The sequence below is a fragment of the Ostrinia furnacalis genome, unplaced genomic scaffold, assembly GCF_004193835.3.
Source record: "Ostrinia furnacalis isolate ACB-3 unplaced genomic scaffold, ASM419383v2 OfSCF0219, whole genome shotgun sequence".
In the NCBI taxonomy this organism is placed as follows: Eukaryota; Metazoa; Arthropoda; class Insecta; order Lepidoptera; family Crambidae; genus Ostrinia; species Ostrinia furnacalis.
In genome coordinates, this window is record NW_021130458.1 from 114246 (window position 1) to 137056 (window position 22811).

General features: G+C 36.9%; 1 protein-coding gene across 5 annotated transcripts in view; it reads left to right on the forward strand.

Annotated features, from left to right (window-relative positions):
- Positions 1-22811, forward strand: part of grn (GATA binding protein grain) — a 93248-nt gene that overhangs the window by 34280 nt on the left and 36157 nt on the right. For 3 of the 5 annotated variants that reach the window (XM_028311376.1, XM_028311406.1, XM_028311383.1), the window contains exon 4: positions 8573-8724. In XM_028311376.1, coding sequence (XP_028167177.1) covers positions 8573-8724 — 152 coding nt within the window. The remainder of the gene's footprint in view (positions 1-8572; positions 8725-22811) is intronic. The other 2 variants (XM_028311391.1, XM_028311401.1) reach the window with 1 other exon arrangement.

A 22811-nucleotide genomic window follows, 5' to 3' on the forward strand; every position in this document is an offset into this window, starting at 1 on the left:
TTTCTCATGGTTAATCACTGTTAACTATTATTGCCTTAGATACGTAGGTGCGCGGTGCGCGGGCGCAACATTCATTGTTGCCGCGAAGGCGCGGGCCTTGTGATCTCGACCAAACTTACCAAAGTGGTTTCTCATTATTTATTTTCGAGGCGCTATTGTTTTAGTTGCGTAATTAAACAAATGCTTTAAAATTTTCTGTTAATTTTCTTGTTAAGTTTCGGAGCAAAATGTACGCGGTGACTCAACACAATTTAGGATGTTGGCTACATTAATGAAATGGTACAGACCAAAATAATGGCTCTACAATAACTGGAATAGAGTTTTGGAGTGTTGTTACGACGTCAAGTACCTAATAACAATTGCGCGATAGCGTTGAACTTAGCATTTTCATAAAAGCAAACGCACGCAGTAAGCGGAACATTACCGGCAAAGCAAATATCAATACAGATCCAGACAGAGACTCTTTTGTGGAGCTCCGCGTGACCTTTAATACTAATGTGAACATTGTTACAGCTGCAAATGCAAGTTTTCGCAATAAGAACATACCAGTTATTACGAACACAACAGAGAATTACTCAACGGTTATTGTATTAACACCACATAATGCCGCTTTATTTTATATTTAAAAATGTAATTATGACTCTCATAGTTAAACTTTGACAATGGACGGGAACTAAAAACGGCCCGTGTATTGTCTCTTATTAGTATAATGAATCTGCGGCATTAAATAGGATGACTGTTAATATAGATTAGCATTGAATTAAAGTTGCCGTTGCAATTATGTTTGTTCAATATTTTGTGAAATTTTAAGTGTTATTAACATGTTCCAATCTCACGCGGTCGGCGGATCGCTCGGATTTCTCAGGAGATAAGTTATTGAAAAACTAGACGATGTTAATTACTGTGGATGAAGTCTTTCAAGTAGACATTTATATGTCAAATTGCGGAGTTCCGCGTGCGAAGAATGAAAGTGGCACTTGATAGTTGTATTCCCAAAGAGCTTTTCACTAAGGAAGGCGAGGACAATGAGCGACCCTTAATTAAGCGATTGTAGATTGCGCCTGCGCATCATAGCAGCGAAACGAATTGCCGCAATTCGTGAGAAGATTTATGAGTCGTTAAACGCTAAAGATGGAATCAATCAACCCCGAGATAGCAATGTAGATAGTGATTAAAAGAAGCGCTGGAAAACTAATAGCATTATCGAGTTAGCTCCACAATGAGGTAAAAGACGGCCGGATCGACGTGCGCGTACGCTCCACTTTGTGTAACGCGTCGTTAACCAGTTTTTGTTCATCGTGTACTCGTTAATTGTTGTAAAAACTTAATAGACTTAGGTATACGCGTGTGTAATTGGAAATTGAGTATTAGCTCACTTATTTAATTAATTGCTAATTGTGTTTACAATGATAACAATACAAAACGGCGCAGAATTNTTGTAATTCTGATACGAGTAAGTTAATATTAAAGTGTAAAATTAAAGCTTATTAGTGACCTGAGGTGGTGGGAGCCTGATGACCTGTAATACAGGTATACTAAATACCTAGCATAGGCATCAGACTCACACAAGAATGAACATCAAACGTATCTTATACATTCACTATGTAATTCTGTTGGATTTTTTGTGTGAGTAAAATAAATATTTATTTATTTATTTATTTATTGATTCTCAGATTTAACAGTAATAACAACGATCTCAATATACGAGTAATGTACTTTGATCTTCGATAAGGGGCAAAAGATATCGCATTTAACACATCGTGATAACTAAATTCGTAGACCTAGGTCTTTAGGTATCTCAGAAACTAAAATGAGTTATACGACTTTGGATTTTCTTTCCCTCTGATTTACTAATATGCAACTTGCTTTTCAAGAATGACAAAATGACAAGCTCTACAATGCTAACTATATTTTCCTTTTGCAATTAAATGTACTTACAGCTTTTTCCAACCTAACCAGAGTCCACAGTACTTACGTGTCGAGGTAGCAGTTCCTTGGTGGAAACTGTATTATGATAATACGCCGGCCGGATATGGCCCATTCCATTGTTGCCGATCGCTTGACCTCGGGCCTCCGCCTCTGTTCTATGAAACAAACGGATTTAAAAACAAATTAAGATTTCACGTTATATCATCCTTTGGACGCAGGTACCGTGTCAAAGACAACGTTGGGGGCTTGATGTCTTCCTTGAATGGTGTTATGTAATAATGCATATCGATTATGAGTTAAATAAACTAACAGTTTATTTGGAACTGAAATCGGACTTTCAAACTAAATTACAATATGAGCACGTTGTGTTACATTTTGTAGCTAGGTACAATATCCTAGATGAGGTAGGTAATAATTTTATAATTTGTTATGGTTTATGACATTTATTTCTCAAAACAGAAAATACATTCACTTACATTGGGAAACACTGGTTAGTAAATTATTCTTCATGGAGAGAAAGTAATTTCGAAGAAATCATTCGGATGTTAAATGGAATCGTTCCAAATGACAAAATTGATAGGTACTTTTGGATGTGGTAACGCGAAACGCGATACAATGTAACGTTGTGTAGAGATTTGCCATCCACAGAGCCCGCGTATCGAGCACAAAATCTGAACGTATTGTATTAACTCTATATTTAGTTCAAACATTAAAACAAAGATTTACGCGTGTCTAAAAAGTCGTGATCCAAAGATTTCGTACACAAATACAATATTAGAAGAATGCCAAGGAAAGGGCAATTGAAATAGCACGCGGTCAGGCACATTCTCGACCCGTTTTATAGATATCGTACAGGCTATTTCTTAACTAACTGCACCATTCAACACTTTCTAAAACAATGCAACGTTCACTTTAAGTGGCATTTAAATTATTCCATAGTTTTATGTTCGATTAACAATTGGAACCGCCGCATTGTCTGATCGGACTAATACGAGGGTAATTTTCAATTCTGTATCTGATACGACTGGAAGGTATGCTGCTTTACGAGACGTTTGTATATTCAGCTATGTGGAGTATAAAAGATTAAATGTTTTGCTAAATAGGTTAAAATTCCGTTACGGAAAAGTTGTGTACTTGCTACGAGTAGGTATATTTATGTTATCAGACGAAATCAAATTTTTTATCACTAAAAAATAAGTTGAGATTAAGTTGAACGCCAGATAAAATACATAACAGGGTCATATTAAATTAAGTAACTGATGGCATGTTAATAAAGTAAGCAATAATAACTTAAAATTCACGTCGTCGAGTAACGTGTGAAGCAAGGATGAACAGAATACCCGAGCTCAATTCTCTCCACATTTTATCTGCATTTAGTTTGTACTGTTACTACAATACGCTTGCGTGTTGTCACTTACGAAACCAATNTTGGAAGGTATGCTGCTTTACGAGACGTTTGTATATTCAACTATGTGGCGTATAAAATACTAAATCTTTTACAAAATAGGTTAAAATGCCGTTACGAAAAAAGTTTTAAGTATCAGATGTTTTCAGACGAAGTCAAACTTTTTGCCAGAAAAAAAAAATAGATGAATTTAAAAAAAATACATAACAGGGTCATATTAAATTAACTAACTGATGGCATGTTAATAAAGTAAGCAATAATCACTTAAAATTCACGTCGTCGTGTAACGTGTGAAGTAGAGATGGGTTATACTAGGTAAATTTGATACTAGGTGCACCTATTCCTAGTATTTATTAATACTCGATCCAAATACCTGTTCCACCTAGTACGTAGTAATTTAGCATACTTGACGCGACTAGTGCGGACTAATCCACGTAATATGACTTTAAAATACAATTTTCTTTGAAAAGATACAACCGTAGTATGAATAATGCAATTTGAAATTGAATAATAATTCCTCCCTTCATACTTCAACAGGCTTAGGACTGTCAACTTAAAAGTTGTCGTATTTAAAAGATGTCAATTTCATAAAAATATTTACATATTTTTTCTTATTTACATGAATATGGTTTGACTACGTTTGTGTGCGTTTGCTTCGTCGCGCTCAAATTTGATTGGTCAGACAGAGACGGAGTGAATCTCTACGTTCGCACATAAGCTTAGCGAGAAATACTAGGTGCGCGTAATACACGACTACGGATTACGCAATAATAACCTCTATTACTTTGACAGTAGGGTCGGAAATCGTGTATTTTATAAAATACTAGGTGGATCAAGTATTTTAAAAATTGGAATAGGTGCCGCCTAGTACTGTAAAATACCTGGTGTGTGGATCTGTTCTAGTAAATACGTCTCATCTCTAGTGTGAAGCAAGGATGAACAGAATACCCGAGCTCAATTCTCTCCACATTTTATCTGCATTTAGTTTGTACTGTTACTACAATACGCTTGCGTGATGTCACTTACCAAACCAATTAACTTCTACTCGAGTTAGATCACAGGTATTCATGTGTGGTCTTAATTACAATACGAATAGGGTATATTTTAAAATAATCAGCTTAGTTTTACTAAGTGAATGCGATACGGGCTGTCGAGTAAGAGGAATGAAGTCCCGGCGTCCGGTTTTTGTCCAAGGCGATTTTTTGAAAGAGCCACAGTAGCGTGATTGATGTCCTAAGTAAATAGAATATTAATATAATCTTTAATTATGTTGTACAGGTTTTAATAACAATAAAAAATACACACAAAGTGGTAGCGTTTGGATACGAGCGTTGGGTTTTTGCATCCTGTTAGTAGGGTTGTCAACATTTGGGACCACAGTAATTTAGGTGCGTACAGTTTGTTTTAAAACCAGTTTGGTACGACTTTAGGGTTGCTAAAAGCTTGAAAAAAAAAACACTATATTCTAGAGTCCACTTGTATAAGTTCAAAAAGCAAGTTCCAAAGCAGATGGAACAATGATACGGTACATAGATATTTTAAAACTAAAGGCTTAGGCAAGCAACATTTTAAAACAATTTTGTGTGCTATACACAAAGCATTAGACGATGCATAGAAGCGTAATAAAAATCACAACCCTGACCACACTGTACTTGTACACTGTACGTAGGTATACTAAATTCGTCACGGTCTGCTGGCACAATTGCACTCGAAATTTGCATTTTACGTTGGACGTCCAAGTCGTGGTGATTAATTGAATTATTAAACAAGCATTAGGTCCGCGATTATAAAATATAATAGGACACAGTCACCGCGATGTCAAGCTAAACAAACTCATGGGTTACAATCACGAACAGAATGATTTGCCTGGTTAAAATTAAGTGGAGATTGAACATTCAATGTTGGCTTTCGGAAATTACACATGAATGACTAAGCTGCTGTGCTCAGACGGGAAATTAGGTAGAGATTAGTATTGGCAACCCTAAGTTGGTCAGTACAGGATGGCATAGTATGTTGGCGTCATCTCTGCGCGGTACTGTAATTACGCTGGGCTCAGTGCAACAGCAGCGGTGTATCGTCACGTAATTATCCGGCGCATGCAAATGCAGAATGCAAATATGACTGGCCGGTCGCGGGCGCAATCCGTGAAAAATGGCTTCATTCCTCGACCCCGCTTAGCCCATGTCACTCTCATTAAAACGGAAAAACAAAGGAATCACGAGTCAACGACTCAACTCTTTTTGCTCAATCTATGAACAACACAATGCTCAATAAAAACGAAGAGCATCGGGACCCGCGCGAGACCATCGGCTACCATTAAAATTTCCTATTTGCATACGGGCATATAATTAAGGCGTAATAACAGCCTCTGTGGCGCAACAGAGAATAAGTTTTGAGCAATAATTTAATGGTTTGTATGCAAAATAGCCTCACCGTTACGTGTTGATGGGCCGATGCGCCGAGAGAGCGCGTCACGGTACACGGGAGCGAATTAGTCCTTCATTTAAATTACATTACCCCAGTGCACATTAGCGCTATACGTGACTGTATTCGTGTTTTTGTGTTGCGGTTTCATTGAGGAGTAACGGGCGTTTGTTTTGACGCATCGATAGTTCTAGGGTCAACATCACTCGATGCACCCTCTGCTGAATCGGCGCGGGTTGTTTTCCCAACGCCGCGTGTGAAAACTTCGCGAGTCCTCGCCGAGTGCGGCTGAGGATCTCTCGAAACATAAAAACCGCCCACTCGGCCACGTAAATATGGCAGATGAAAATCTTTTATCGCGGTCACGTAGCGCCGCCGCGTCACGACCGCGCGTCACTCCGGGCTATAAAGACCGAGCCGCATTCTAATTTTGAACAAACACAAGAATTTTTCGCTCAAACGACTCACTTTCAGGATAGGCACTGGACGAGTACCGTAACGGCGCTCTAAAATATATCTTTATTGTTTGTCAAAACCACGTCGCCGCGCGCGAGATCGCTCGATAGCCCAAACTTCGGGGGAAATGAAGAAATAACTCAGCGCGAACGTATTAAAACACAGTTATCACTGTGATTGAACCAGATTGAACAATTATAACGTGTGGTTATTAATCAGAGACGTTGTTCCCCTTAATAATACGTGTAATGTCGATATATGAGCGGCGAGTGACTGTAAATCTCAAAAACGCCACCGCCCGCGGCCGCGCCGACTTTCACAAGCGTTTTTACGAATAGAGATGTTACTATTGAACTAAATCAGTACGAGCTAGAGACACTATCATAAAACATCGTGTTCAGTGTAATATCCTGTTATTTTTTACTAATAATCGTTATTGGTGTTTATTTATTACAAACTCGGAACAAATTACAGGCTTTATCGACGGAACAAAAAATGTAAAGGGTTAGTCCAAAAAGTGAGTCGTCGGTTCGATCGCAATAAGTTTTCGATAAGGTCCGGGCGATTTAATTGCCGGTTGTGATCTGGTTTTACATAAAAAAGATGAAAGGCCGCATCGCCTGAAGCTCGTAAAACATTTTGGGTTCGATATGAGGTTTTTTCTATGGGATATTCGACCACTTTCACCTTCCTGTTGCGATCCGTTCGTTTATTTATTCAAACCGTTCACCGCGCGTCTGCCGGGGGACCTCGATAATCAGATCTAGATACCTAAACGATTCTGCACCGATGGACGGCACGCATTCCTGCGATCGTGCAGGAATAGCTCTACACTGCTCTTTTTAGACGACTCTACTGCCAGTGACGTAACATTTGACTTTTAGCAGCGGTCTCTCGCGTAGGATACATTGAACCTCAAAAAGGATGCGAAGGTGTAACGAGCCTCAAATTCGATCACTGTAAATCATCGATCGTGTAATCGAGTTTAGAGAGATTGTGGGCGGCGCACGCGCTTCCCATATGTGAACACATCCTCTGACTAACCATGTGAAAATTTTGTTTTTTTGTTCAAAAGAAATCAATTAGGAGAAAGTGATTTTTGGAACGTTTATCCCTGGAGGGCGGCTCGACTCGGGGTCAGGATCTAAGATTGTTTCTTCGCATGTGTATTTAATCGCATGTAAATCGTATGTCGAGCATTATTCATGTACGCCGCTTGAGTAGTTTGATTTATTAGGTGACAAAAGATGAGTTTATCTAAGCATTTATACGTAAAATGGTAGAGATTAGCAATTCAACACGGTTCATGGATGAGGTGGTATGCTTGCGTTGAAGATTGTTTGAGACGTACACGCATACATGTGTATACAATTACATATAGCGAAAATTAGCATGTAGGTAATATTTTACTTTATAGCTCTGTTCTGCTCTGTTTCGCGGCTAGACGCTCTCGAATATTTTTGCAACAACCATTTATTTTTATAGCGATTCGCTTTTGCTTGTTAAATACCATTCCGCGGTAGTGCGTTGCGTTATTGATTTATTTTTTGAAAAACGTTTTACATATTTTTTGGGAAAGTTGAAACTTTATATGAAAAAGTTTATAGATAAACCTATGCATGATAAAAAAAAATATGCTAGTTACCTACTTTTACTTTAGGAGTCACATCATAACGTAATTTTATCAAAAAAGTAACTTGACCACATCCAGTTAGCAGATGTAACGTCAGATTGTTTGATTAATCAATTGGGCCCATGTTCGCTATACGACGAGCTGTCTAACACTTGATTAACATTTGCATACCAACTGCAGTCCAGCGATCGCCGGCCTCTCTTCCATCGCCGCGCACTTTCTCCGGATTTTCCTTGCGTGTAAAAAATCTTGATATTTTTTCTTCGAGTTTCACTCGCCGCTTTCCCTAGTTAATTAAATATTTTACTATTTTTCGTAGTAATTGCAATTACGCCGACTCCGACTAAGTCGATGATGCAGTACTTTATGTAATTGTGAACGTGTTTGTTTTGTGTATCTCGCATGCTTTGTTTGTTAGTGAAACTTGATCCGTAATGTTTCTGAATGTGATTTTCTCTCATCTTTCTCAGCCTGCCAGGAGACAGGTAATCACAGTTGACTAACGCTTTATTTCGCTTTCATAATTTGGTTGTTATACACTATTGTTAATTGGTGTTGGTTATTTTCGCTTCGTTTGTTTTAATTAAAAATTAAAGAATTATTTTTTGTAAAAGCAATATTGAGTAGAAATATTATACACTGCAAAAATAATTTCATATCAAAAATAAAGCTGCCTACTATCGGTAATACAGCGTGCGTTTTCTGACTCGACTTTTATGCGACAGAGGGCCGGGAGTGCGTGAACTGCGGAGCGACCAGCACTCCTCTGTGGCGGCGCGACGGCACCGGCCACTACCTCTGCAACGCCTGCGGCCTCTACTACAAGATGAACGGCCAGAACCGGCCCCTAATCAAGCCTAAGCGAAGATTGGTGAGTGTAAGAATCCGACCAATTTTGTCTTTGCTTTTACAGATGCTTTATTTGGAGATAGAATTAAACACGACGAGTTTCTTGGTAGTCAAGTTATGGCTGTACAAGTTTGTCATTTTGTCTGTTTTTGGTGACATTACATCAACCTATGAATGCGGAAGTCAGGGATACATAGGTACGTTGAACTTAATTTGTAATGGCGCATCTCACAAAAATGACACTGGTTTGCGTTATGGGTGGGTACGCTTATTACACCAGACATTTATGTCCGAGATAACAGTTAAAGTAGGATTTCGAGACAATCCCAACAAGAATGGGTGTTGTTTACAGTTAAGGGGCAGCAATAAAAAGGCGGAGCATGCACGCCCGCACGACACTCGCTAAGCGCTGCCACAAATTGGGCACTTATGAAACTTGAACGTTTCGACGAAAGCGCTCAGCGTCCACTAAACTAGCCTCTCCATGACCGCTATAAATCTTCCAGTTAACGTTTAATCTAAGGTCGGACGCATAAAACTGAAACAATGCGACATTCGCCGCGCGTCACGTCGCCGATGTCGCCTAACGAGTGGCCCGTGCGCGCAATTGTACCCACAATTTACCTTAATACAGCCTCACAGACATAAACTAGCGAAATGGCACGGAATTATTTGCTTTTGTTGCCCAAATTACGTAATGCCCACGTTATGGTTTCATTGCAGCGTTCCGCCTGTTACAGCGGTTACCATACGTCGTTATTCGAACACACGATTCAAATTACAAACTTAATAAAATGCATCTTATGTTTATATTAACATAATTGTAATAGGAGCGATTTTGTAAAATAATTTCACGTCGCGCGTCGCCGCTACTCGAGTCATGGTTTTTAAACCCGGATGTCGGCGTAGCAGTTTTAATATTAAGATTCACTGTACTGTATAGAGATACCGTTAATGCTGCTCGGGAAAAATTGAATTCTCACTTTTATTTTCACTGTGGGAAATGTGAGACAATGCGCTCGCTCGCTCGGACGCGGCTAATCCAGAACTAGCTTCGCCGCTTTTTAGTTTGGTATTCGTTACCGTATTTATACGTTCATTTTTTGCATTCAGTAGACTATTATTTAGATCTCAAAGAAATGATAACAATCGAATATTTACATAACAAACATATTAAGTAAATGAGCGAATAACCTTTATGCATAAGTACAGTTACATTTTGTCGCTGTTTTAGAATTAATTGCGAATTAAAAGTCAACACATCAATATTCAGACTAAAAATATGATAATTATCCACATTACTTCAGGTAAAGAAAAATATAAATATTAATTTGATTTCGTACACATAAATCAAAATATTAAGACAATCTGGCAACATGATGTACGTTTGAACATTAATTGACCAAACTAGTGCATGGCAATTAGCGGGCCCATTAAGAAACCACGACCTTCTGCCGCCGTCTAATTGGACAAAACACCAAACTACAACAATGAATTAAAACTTAATTCGAATTCATAATAATTAGACTACTACAATTACCCTGCTGCACTTGACACGATTAGAAGTGGGAATATTCTGACAATACAAATTGCTCGTTACTTCGGCTCTCTGTGTGGAACAATTGATAAATAATCCGTCTCACTTCATAAAAATAACTATTAACCTTGCATTTAAAAATTTTCTTTGTTTTCAAATAATTTGCAATGACCTTTATGCACAATGCGCCCGCCGATGTGTTAATGCAATTAGTTTTATTTATTGTCTGCCTTTCCAATGTTTTGAGAATAAAATATTAGGCCCATTAGCAATTTACCAACTTCTGGAATCCATATATTACTCATTTACTATTTTCAGAAATTTAAAAAAATAAAATATGTAGTAACTTTTTAATTACCAACAGTTTCATTCATAAAATGTTAAACATCGTTATTAATTTACATAAAGATATAAAATTGTAATAAACCAAAGTCATAACTCGATCTTACTATCTATAGTTTCTTATTCTTTCAATAAGTATGTGTGTTGTCGTAAATTATACAAAATATTCAAACGCAGCGTTATCTGACTAGATGATCTCGATTTCTGTGAGAACGGCATGCAAAAAATGTGTAGCCTTCACAAAAAGTTAAATATTTAACTAATAAATGTAGGTAAATAGAGTAATAACTGCGTCGGTAGCAAACTTTGTAATTATAATGCGTTTTGCCACGACGTTGTTCCGAATGAAGATGGCTCAGATAAAATTTTATTACTTGAACAAGAGTCAAGACTTACCGTACTCCGAATATATTTAAAAAATCCACATTTTGTTAGGGTGTATGTCAGTTGCGTTTCTAAAACTTTATGAATAGCATATTAGTTATATTTATTGCGAATTAAACGAAAATTATTTAGATTAAAATACGGAAGGAGACAGTATATTTAAGATCATTACAATATTTCATATTTAAATTGGCATTGTCTGGTTAATTTTTAAGAAGCGTTTCTCACAGATTCTAATCATAATTGAAATAAATATTTTTCTTTTGTTTCGCACTGTATAATTTAATGTGTAGTTAAGGGGACAAAATAGTGTGAATAGGTGGAAAGTCGCAATTTTCTAGTTGATATTTGAAAAGGTTTAGTCGTATTGGTGGTAAAAATGTTTGTAGATATTTCTAAATCAAACTTAGCAAGGGTAAAGTTAGTCGATGAAGTAAAAATGGTCTGTACAGAAACCCGTTCTTTCACCGCGGTTACGAGAGTCGGCGCTTAATATGCTATGACAAGCTACACCTTCCAGCTAGTCTATAAAATTTCGCACGGGCAATTGACTATACTAGGAAAGTGCTGGTCTGACGAAAATAAAGCCGATTTCAGAATTATTTAGTTTTTGTAAAATAACGCTAATCAGAATAAATAGCGCTTTTTAAAATTACCTTATATGCGAGCGTTTTTCCGGTCAATCAATCACATTTCTCGTTATTATCAAACTAAAATCATTTGTATAATTTTGCCCGCAACATGAACAGGTCCTAGCATCAGAAAAAACGTATTATACCTACAACAATCCATGCGAAACTTCGTTCAAATAACGCTTAACCTTTTTGTCTAATCCAATAATTTTTATCCCATCACCCTCAATATGGACGCTTCCTATAATCCAGCAATAAAACCATGGTTGCGCATAACCCGGTATGCGTTACGAGCGGCGCGCGCCATATATCCGCTGCGCGGGAGCAGACGGCAAAATAAACGCGCATACGTGCGAACATGTCAGGATTTTATTCTGCTGATTTAATGTGCGCTCTATGCAAGTGATTTACGGTTTTATAATTTTAAAATACAAACAAGAGAGGCGAGCGTAAACCGATTATGGTCACTTTTGTAGAGCTTTCGTGTAACGTGATGGAGCTTGAAATACTTTCTACTTTTTGCATATTTGAACGCTTTTACGTTCTAAATCACTGTGTACTTAAGTTTTGGTGCCCATATTTTGAATGTTACCTAACAATTCTGAAATATTGACAAAAACGAAAGTTCAAATCTTCAATATTCAAGAAATTCCTTGACGGAAAACATTCCGTACGTTCTAATATTTCTAAACAACTCGAGCTTCCAATATTACTTTACATATATGCAAACAGAACGAGTACTACGAGTAGGTACCGGTCGACTTTAACAAGCACAAATTGCCATACAAGACGGTGTCATTCGAATTTTATTGCGATTAATATTTACGCACATCAATTTTTAGTGCTGTTTACTTGACAAGTTAGCGATAGCCCACGTGTGCATACAAACAAAAGGCTCGTATGAATAAGCTGGGATTCGTTTTGAGGTCTTCGTTTATTTCCTGAAAAGTAGAGATGGCATAACTTTATTATCATTTGAAAATTCCTGTAAAAATTAAATCCCCTTGTTTGCTGAATCCATTGCCAACACAAGCGTAGCCTATTCCTGTAATTAGCTTAGTTAGTGGTCATATTAACACAGGTTAAGTAGTACTTACTTCATTGGAATTTGATTACTACAAACCATTTTTTTAATCTACCACGTACAATCTATACTTATAATAAATCTGTAGAGAGGTCAATTCTGTACATGAAATATATTTTCAAAATAACTATCAGGGGGTGATTAGTGATCGATACTGATGCCAAAAATGCAATCAGTAAAATTTTTGTCTGTCTGTCTGTCTGTCTGTCTGTCTGTATGTTCCTTATAGAAACAAAAACTACTCAACGGATTTTAACGAAACTTGGTACAATTATTTTTCATACTCCTGGGCAGGTTATAGTATACTTAGGAATTCCCACGGGAACGGGAGTTAGCGGGAAAAAACATTTGTATGAAAAAATCTATACCACTTAAGTTAGACGCTTGAAATTTGGCATGCAGGTATCTTAGTAAACTTAAAGCTTAGTTACAACAGGATATTGCAAAATTCCCACGGGAACGGGAGTTAACGGGAAAAAACATTTGTATGAAAAAATCTAAACCGCTTAAGTTAGACGCTTGAAATTTGGTATGCAGGTATCTTAGTAAACTTAAAGCTTAGTTACAACAGGATATTGCAAAATTCCCACGGGAACGGGAGTCAGCGGGAAAAAACATTTGTATAAAAAAATGTAAACCACGTAAGATAAATGAAGGGGGTAAAACGGGATCCACGCGTACGAAGTCGCGGGCGGCCGCTAGTCGTTAATAAACAAGATCGTAGAAAAGCTCTTTAGCATTCAGTAAAATAGTTGAAAATAAAATATAACAGTAGTGTAAAAGTAAGATCACATTATTAATACGCGTTGAACTCCTGTTTAGCTGGCGGTCGAGGAACCTGCCTACTTGGCATTCACGATTGGAACTAGTGCCAAATAAACTATCACAATGAGGCTCCTATGGCCGTAAACGTAAGTTGGGCAGGAATTAATTCTATCTGCTTGATTTAGGGCCTTTGAAGTTGCGGCCCGGATGAATTTGATATGCTTCGCGAATAGATAAGTGGTAGGCTGTATAGCTATGAGCAATTTTAATACATAAAAAATAATTCACAATTCAAAACTAAATTCTTCAAAGTTAGTGCCTCTCTTTGGTAAAATCAAAAATTTACTACTTAGTACTTGACCACATTGTGCTTAAGCATTTTAGGGTTAATTAAAAATATACTTAGATTTTAATGTTAGTTTCCGCACGTAATGTGCGTTAAGACGACAATTAAATGGATAGTCCTCTTTATAAAAGTAGCCAACGTAAAGTTTCCCTACCTAATTAAAAAATTAAATGTAAAACGTAGAGCAAAGAAGAGCAACGAGTTAATTAATAAAAATTTCAAACGTGGAACGTGGAAAATATTTTTTTTTAAGATCGGAACGGTAGTGTCGTTGTCTCGGTGGCCAGGACAACTCTCGTGGCCATCGATCACGGCGGACCGTCGAATAAATTCTGAGACTTCGTTTGGTGCAAGGCATAGACAAAACGCGATTTGAATTTTTTTTAAACCTTGTTCCAAATTAAGCAAATAACTCTTGGTATGATTTCATGTTTGCAAGAAGAATTTATTATGATTTTTCAGAAGTGCTGCTAAATGAATAGTAATAATAGAAAAGTCTATTAATATGAAACGAGGTTTAATAATTGTAGATAATATCATTAACCATTGTTAATTAATTATACCAACAGTAAGTTTACATCCCTTCACTTTGTTTCAATAGAATGAATTTGACAGTAATTATGTATGAATTCATTTAGTACTAACATTTCGCATGCTTCAGTCACTCACATTCTGCGGTCACAGTCTATTAGTTGATATGTCTCTATTGTTTATGATCCAATCGCATATTACGACTAATTTGTCGCTACAATTCATGATAGATAAACGATAACATGGCTTCTATTAATGGTAATAATATCGGATATAAATATCAAGAGATATTCACGAGTGTAGGTGTTAAAGCTTCTGTTACATTAATTTGTTTATAAATATCACATGACTGACATACGAGTATTAGCGATGCGATTTTGTTTTTTAGTTGTTTACCTAAAAGTTTTGCACGAGACTTGCAAAAAAATGGGATTCGTTTTTCGAATTGATTTATCGGGAGTCCGTTGATGGATGGACAGCGCTGATGGAAAGCGCTTTCCATATTAATGAATGGGCGTGACGGTTGGGCGTGTTCCACAGACTTTAGCGATTCTATAACGTATTGTGATTTATTTGAGTTATTCCTTATCTTCGCAAGTTATTCCATAAATCTAGAGAAGTTGAGAACTACATAAATGAGATTGTAATTAGGAAAAATGATTTCAATTCTTACTTTTTACATACGTTACTGTTTTAGTTTCTGAGAATTATACTTAGGTACAATTTATTATTTATGTGTGACCTTTTAAGGATACATTTGTTTTGAAATATTAATTCTTACATTATAACGACTTACTCTCTCTATAAATGGATGGATTACTTAACAGAGAAATACGCGGAAAAATATAATCAGCCGTTCTTATCAGTTTTCAGACCGTTATATTTTTATTTATTGCCATTAAAGTAATATGAGTCATAATGCAGCAAACATGTGGTTGATGTGGTTGACATTAGAAATTAATGAGCTTGATGTTTCTTTAATCTGATCTAGATTTAATTTAATCTAATTCTTGGTAATTTCTCATAGGTGTTAAATAGAGAAGGTCGTGCTACTGCAGTAGCGACTAAATTACCTAATGATTATCACTTTTATTAAGGGTTTGCATTTAAATAATTACCATTGACTTTATTGGTATAAAATTAATATAACCATTGCATTGTTGATTCTTGTGTGACGATTTTTTGTTGTTGATAAGGATCTAATTAAGTTTAAAATAGTAGACAAATCCACGGGTATCTACTAGTTCCGGAACGTTCTCACGGGGACCCTGCTGCAATGAGTGACACGGCTCTCTCGCTGCGGGAGGGCACGACATTTTTACATTCTCGCACTCAGATTGTGGAACTACCTGAATAAGGAATTCTCACTGGAGAAATAGGTCTATTCCGGGGTTGAGTTCTTTTGTTTTGAATGAGTCATATGAATTATGGATTTGCGAAGGTTTTGGGAACTATTGTTTTACAATCACAGAGATTATAAATATGTCTAATTTATATTTGGCGCAAAGGTTAACTTGAAGAGGCCGTGTGGCATTAAGGTTCACATCGTACCTCATTACCTACATAATTACATGTGCACTAAAGTTTTAACCGAATAAATAACATATTTGATTTAAAAAACAGACAAGCCTGGAACAAAACCCAAACCCAAAAACGGGTTAGTAGTAGAAAAAACAATTCACGAGTTAAAAAAAAAGTTATTTGAAAATATTTCTTTTTCCCTATTTTTGCTCGTGAAGTAGATCAGCGAAACATTCACAGATAAGAAATTGTTAGATGCCAGAACTGCAATAAGCACAAATTAATTGAAAGGCGAAGATACATTCGCCCGCTGCGCGCGCGTCGCTTTTATTGCATTTCCATAAACACGGACCTTTTTTTCATCCCACGGCCGGGCAGCTCGAAAAAATCCAACTTTTGTCAACGCCTTGATTGATATGGTAACCTTTCCTTGTTTTAGCAATAACCCACAGTCTTTTGATTTTTTTCCCAACGTCCTCTCGTACATTTTTATTTGCCACGTCGAACAGGTTTGACATATCACTAAATTTTGTAAGAAAAATTACTATTCCGAAGATTTTTATACCGGTGGCCGGGAGGTGTTATAAATTTTAGTGTTTTTTCTCCGAGTCACCGTTCATTGTGTAGGGAATTGAATGTTTTTGTGTACTTGTTTTTTAGTGTGCTCTACCTGTGCTAGGCGCCGGTGGCTGTGACATTTATGGCCAGGATATTGGGACAGCATTAATGTCGATATTAATAATGAGGAAACAAGCTTTGTGGGAGACCATAAATTCGGTTGATGGAGTGGTGCGGGTCTATTTTATTGTTGTGTCAAAATATGGGCTCATATTTTTTTTATTTTCTGCTACTTAGAATCATATTTGATTGTTTACATTATAGTTATATGGCACTGGAAATATTTTTTTAAGCTTTAGAACCGATAATTGGATAAGCACGTTATCTTGTTGCTAATAAGCATCTTGAAAAGTAGTTTAAATACATTCGAGTGCTAACGTAATTGATTTTATAAGTGCAACATTACTCGTAAATAGAAACGTGTCGAGTTGCGAATACGACTCGCATGATATCCGCTTCCACTTTATTGTTAATTGAACGTCATTTAATATATTTAACTTTATTAAAAAGGGTAGGCGTTAATCGAATAGGGCGGCCACTAACGATCGATTCCGAATGAGAGCGCGCTCGATTTCACGCGAGCGAGCGGGGCAAATCGATTCATCGCGCAGTACGTGTTACCTTTCTTGGGAGTCACTCCACGACTTAATAACTAATCTTATTACGATTCGATTAAAGGATTTTACGTTAACATTTATGAAATTACCGTAGGAAGATGGATTGTGTGAAAATGGTAGAGCTTAATAAACTATACGCTCTAAAATTGTATAGTTTCACCAAAAAAAGATTGAATATCTAAGTCTTAGCCTTTTCATGCTTGGGAGCTTTATCAGATTCTCAAAAGCTTTTAATCGTGAAACATGGTTAATGGTCTTATCGAAGGTAAAATAGCATTAGAACACCATACTACCTAATCCTAATCATTTCGAATACAGTTGAACTCTTGACATAAGAGAAGATATGGACCTTAAAACGTAGGTACATACTGTAGACCTGGAGGCCATTGTATATAAAAAAAATATTTCAAGATTATCCTAAATGGAAGCCTGTGGTGCTCTAATCACCGCATTTGAATAAACCTCAAAATTGAATATAAATCAAACAAGCTGCGAAGAAGAAGAATTGGTACTATTCAACATTTTTTTTACAAATGATCATTGACATAATGGCTCAATCAAATCGTTACGAAGGTTCTCGTTAAACTAATCGTTCGGAGGTGCAGTTATTTATCGGTAGCCGCTGTCTTGCAGCAGCTGATTTAGAGCTTCAAATTGCACACCTGAGATTACGAAGAGCTGACTGCATGTGCAATGTGCATTCAACACGTCCCGCTTCTTATGGCACGTTTCAAGTAATGGGAGCATTGAGAACGGAATTGAAATTACGGCTTGCAGTTTCGGTTGACATTATTTATTCGTTCAGAGGCAGAGATGAATTTAAAACTGATAACATCAAAAAGTATATTTTTTAATCAATACCTTTACATTGTATTTATTTGAAGATTTTACATTAACATTTTTAGAAAAGTAGAGATCCCTGAAACTTTTAGCGCCTTACCCTTCTTTATAGAAAAAGCCTATACCGTACCATACCGTAGTGTCGTAGAGTTTGACCATGAAAATATAAAAAAAATAACAAATTTTGTTTTTATATTACCAAGCATTCGACACACAGAGTAATGCTTAGGTATGTAACATACCTCTGTGTTAGCCTGAAACCTCTTCAACATGTCTGAATAAAAAACTCAAGTAACAAAAAAGACACATCGAAGTGTCAATGGAATGTTCCGAACACATTAGTTGCAGTTTCCCAAATAAAAAGCGAAGCAATTAAACATTGGGCAACACGTCTCGGAGACAACCAACTACCGTGCTACGTCTAATCTGGATTAAGGCTGGACTGACAGCCAGTAAGTGCTTGGCTACTGAACATGACGTAACTGCTAAACTCAGACAAAAAAGATGCTCAAGTGTGGGTTGATTGAAATCGAAGGGTTCTTTTCAATTTGATTATATTTATGTATCATTTGTGATACTTTTGATATATGCAGAGAACTTAATTAAACTCGAATTTAAAATTGAGTGTTTTGACATTTTAGTGATCAATGTATAATAATAATATGTGTAGACTCAGAGTTAAGTATTGGCCTTAATGCTTTTAATATTGAAAATTCATGTTTGTGTAATTGTAGTTCAAAATGTCAAATTACTTAGAGAAACTAGAACTGTGAGCTATACCTACTTAACACTATCTAAATTTGAGTTTTTACTAAGTCGAACCTATGAGCTAAACTAAGTCATAGTCAAATAGTTATACTTCAAACAGATAATACCGTGTGTATATTACATACATAATTACTAAACTTATTTCCCTGATTTAGTATTTGAATTTTTAGTTGGATCGCGCGCATTTTCTACTTAAGTATAAACTTAATATGATGAGTTCTTACTTAAGTAGAGAATGAGCATGCTCACACTAAAAATCTTAATTAAGAAGCCAGGCTTTAAACTGCAAAGTTACAATAATTGAATAGAGTAAAACATTTTCGGCGTAGCAAAAACCGAACTTTTGCGCTGCCATGCGGAACCCTATAAAAGAAAACAAAAAGTATGTAAATCGTGATGCGCACCTATCGACTTCCTCCGACAATTAACCGAGCAGGAAGCGCGGGCTGTCATTAACCCGTCAGCGGCGGCGACGCCAAATGTTCCAAAAGCACTCGATACTAGGGCTGCGATTTATTGGTTACGTGAAATACCTGTGATTTGAGTCGTGTAATTGACGCGTGGGATAATCGGTAATGCAAGAAATAGCAACTGTTTGGAATTGTACTCGATATGTAGAGCTGTGATTTTAGTTCTGAAAAAAAGTTCTTCAATTAGGACCAGTGATGAAGGAACTGCTAGAAAATTGTGGAAATTATCAAATGACTAAAATACATATTTAGATAAGGAATAGGACTTATTTACATAATTTATGCTTGACCGATTTACGTGCGAGTTTGTTCAAGAATTTGTATGAAATAACTAAGTTATTAATTTATTCATTGCTTTCGAATGTTGCTATGTAAATCTCAACAAATTATATGACCAACTTCTAAGAAATTGAACACATGACATCAAACCTAAATAAATAATTATGATTAACTCTAGCAAATTCAAAAAAATACAGGATATAAAACCTATTACCATCACTGTTACACCAACTAAATGACATTCGCCGATGTAATTAGGATCAGAATGCTTTATAAATACAAATAAATAAAAGGAGTGGTGGCAGGCTGCAATTTAGCCGCGTACGGCGGCCAAATTGTCGGGTTCCAGTGCGGTGTGTCTCTGACTAATGACGCGACTCCTGCGCAGCGAACAGCGTGTTATAAGCATAATATTTAAGCTTTTCAATTATTGATATCGGGAACATATGCCGCGGGTCAACTGTACAACGCATTTGTCCGATTTTGTAGATAAGTGCCGGTCTGAGCGGTGCGTGGTTTTCGGGCTGGCACTGTTATTACGCACTGATAGGATATTTGATAAAAACAGAATATTTGATGAGGCATAATAAAATGAGGAGGAGATATTGACAAAACATTTTTGGTGTGTGGAATTTTCTTCTGCAACAGCATACAGGATGTTATCTAAATCAGCTTAACACGGATCTACAAAAGTTTTATTTAAACTAAACGATATGGCTCTACAAAATTTTAATGAACTATTTTTCTCTAGTTATTCACAAATTGAAATTGCGTAATCAAAACAGTAATTTTAACCGGAAACAAATACGAGCTGGTTTTTGCAATGGCTATCTCCGATCGCTGATAATTGTTTCTGTGTCGATCGTACCGACCATCGCACCTTTCTATACAAGTTGTTTTGCTAAAAATTGCACTACAAGCACAAACGGTCACGTTTTTCACTGTTTGTTGAGGAAGCCGATGTTCGATAATAGAAAGATTTATACTTTACATTTCTCAAAGAGGATAATCCTTATTTAACGGTGCCTATTAAACGTTAAATAAACTGGATGCATCCATACGGCGGTGTAGCGGCCCACGCGCCGGCGCAACACGCCGGACCTTATTTCGATCTCGCTTCCGTGTCTTGAGTTCGCTAAATCAAACAAACGAGACTCGATCCAATTGGATCCACTTCAATCCTATCGGTAACTCTGCCGTTATTGGCCTCCTATTCGAGCTAGTGACGTTACGCGATCTCGACTAATATTCGTCCAATTACTCTTATTTAAGACGTCTGTATACTTAGCTAGGAACAGTTACTGGTCATTTAACTCATTATGCTAGTAATGCGAGTTGACGGCGAATCTCAGCACGTCTACTTGATGCCTTTGCGGACGTTTCCACAATGGCGTATAGTCAAATAATAAAGGGGGTTGCACACAACACATTTGTATGTATCGCGCGATCGCGCATCGCCCGATCAGTCGCGTAATTGACGCACCCGATATTATCCGCGGTGTAAGATCACGCATCGCCCAGATAGCCTTATTCGACGTGACAATATTTAACAACGCTAAATGTATAATGGTCTTTTTATTATCATAATTGCTCGTGTTTATGGTGTTGGGTGCTTTTGATAGGATATAGTTCATTTCATTGCAATTTTATGATAAGTTGAAAGAAAGTTTGGTGCTTTTTTCACTGTCTTATCTATAATTTCATATAACTTAAACCATAGCAAAAGGCCTGAATCGGGCACATTGTGCGTTGGTTATCTAATATGATAAACTTAAATCATCCCAGTAACCAAAAGAAGCATCTCCGTGACTAAAAATGATATTCAAAGTTAATAGATGACGTATTGATTTTAATTACTTAGTCATATTAATACATATTTATACATAACCGGTAGATTGCCTATGCTTTTATTTATAATTATGTACTAGTTACCTGAACGCTATTCTTCGAGTAAACGGCTACAAAAACGTAAAATAAAATATTGAATGGAGTTTTAATAATATGAAAACAGGTCCACGGCCAGTAACATGTCTAACTTTGTTCTTAGCGCGAGATAACTCGCTATGTATAGAGTGATCATTGTCCAGCGTGTTAAAGACCGGGCCGGCTGTAACAAGCCGTATACAATGGACCTTTTAGCGTCATTCGGACGCGCGTCAATCGCGTTGCTGTGAGCGACTGCCTTTACTTTTTTCTGATATGAAATTTCAAATTCGAAGTTTAAATAGGTCCTATTTGCATTTGTTTTTCTGTGTGAGGTTACTAGCTTTTGTAGATATACAAGTGATCATTGTCCCTACACTGCGAGCGTGTTGAAGACTGGTTGTAACGAGTGTCGTATACAATGGACCTTTTAGCGTCATTCGGACGCATGTCAATCCTGTTGCGGGAAAGTTTGCGTGTACGCCTTTATGTGCTTGCAAGGCAAAAGTTTTCATAGCACTTCAGTATAAAAAGACGTTCAATAGGAAACTAAATTCCAGAGAAATTGTTATTTATTAGATAAATAACTTGATATTATTCTTCACAGTGTCTCTTAAAGGCTAACTTTTTAAAACTTTTTACTATAAGAAGTCTATAAAAATAGTTCCATTTCATACAATACTCGTTTACAACCACTATGATAAAGAAAAAACACGGCGAGTCCGTCAGAGCTGATTCGTATGAAAATAAAACATATCCACCGGACTGACGCGCGTCCGGCGTCACTTAGTAGCGCTGGAATGATGTGACAGCCCTTGCCGAACCGAATTCCAATTTTAAAATTTAAAAATTATAAATAGAACAAAAAAGATTTGATTCTGTTCCATTGTGTTCACGTTTTGGAAAAATTTAAATGACCGAATGCTGGCCGCCTTTTTTCGTGAATCGGAATCTCGGAATCGGCGTTTAAATACATACGGTTTCGCGGTTTAGCGCCATGTTTTTTCCATTTTCTGCACATTTTGGCACGCCGACTGCGACGATGCGGTAGATTTTGTGCGATTAAACAGTGGTGGTCCATAGAATGAGTTGTTAGTGTTAACATTTAGTTAACACTTTCCCTGACGTGATCTCTCCGGGATACGCGGTGATTTGAATTTGTTTCGTCAAACCTCGAACCGTATTTCCTTAATATGGCTGATAGTGGTCAATTATATGGCCATAAATAAGCTTTACGAGCAATTAGAGTGGAAATCTGTCAGCTTGTTAACAAATTAAAGTTGAATACTAGTTGCAAATATTGCTAGATAGTATTAAAGAGGTCTGATATTTAGAGTGGCAATATGAATGTATTTATTCAGGGCTGGGAGCTAACAATGCTACGCTTGTCGCTGCCGCCGCGCAGGGTTGTCACGTCGTCGGCGAGGAACTATTGTAGTCATCTCTTGTCAGACGTAA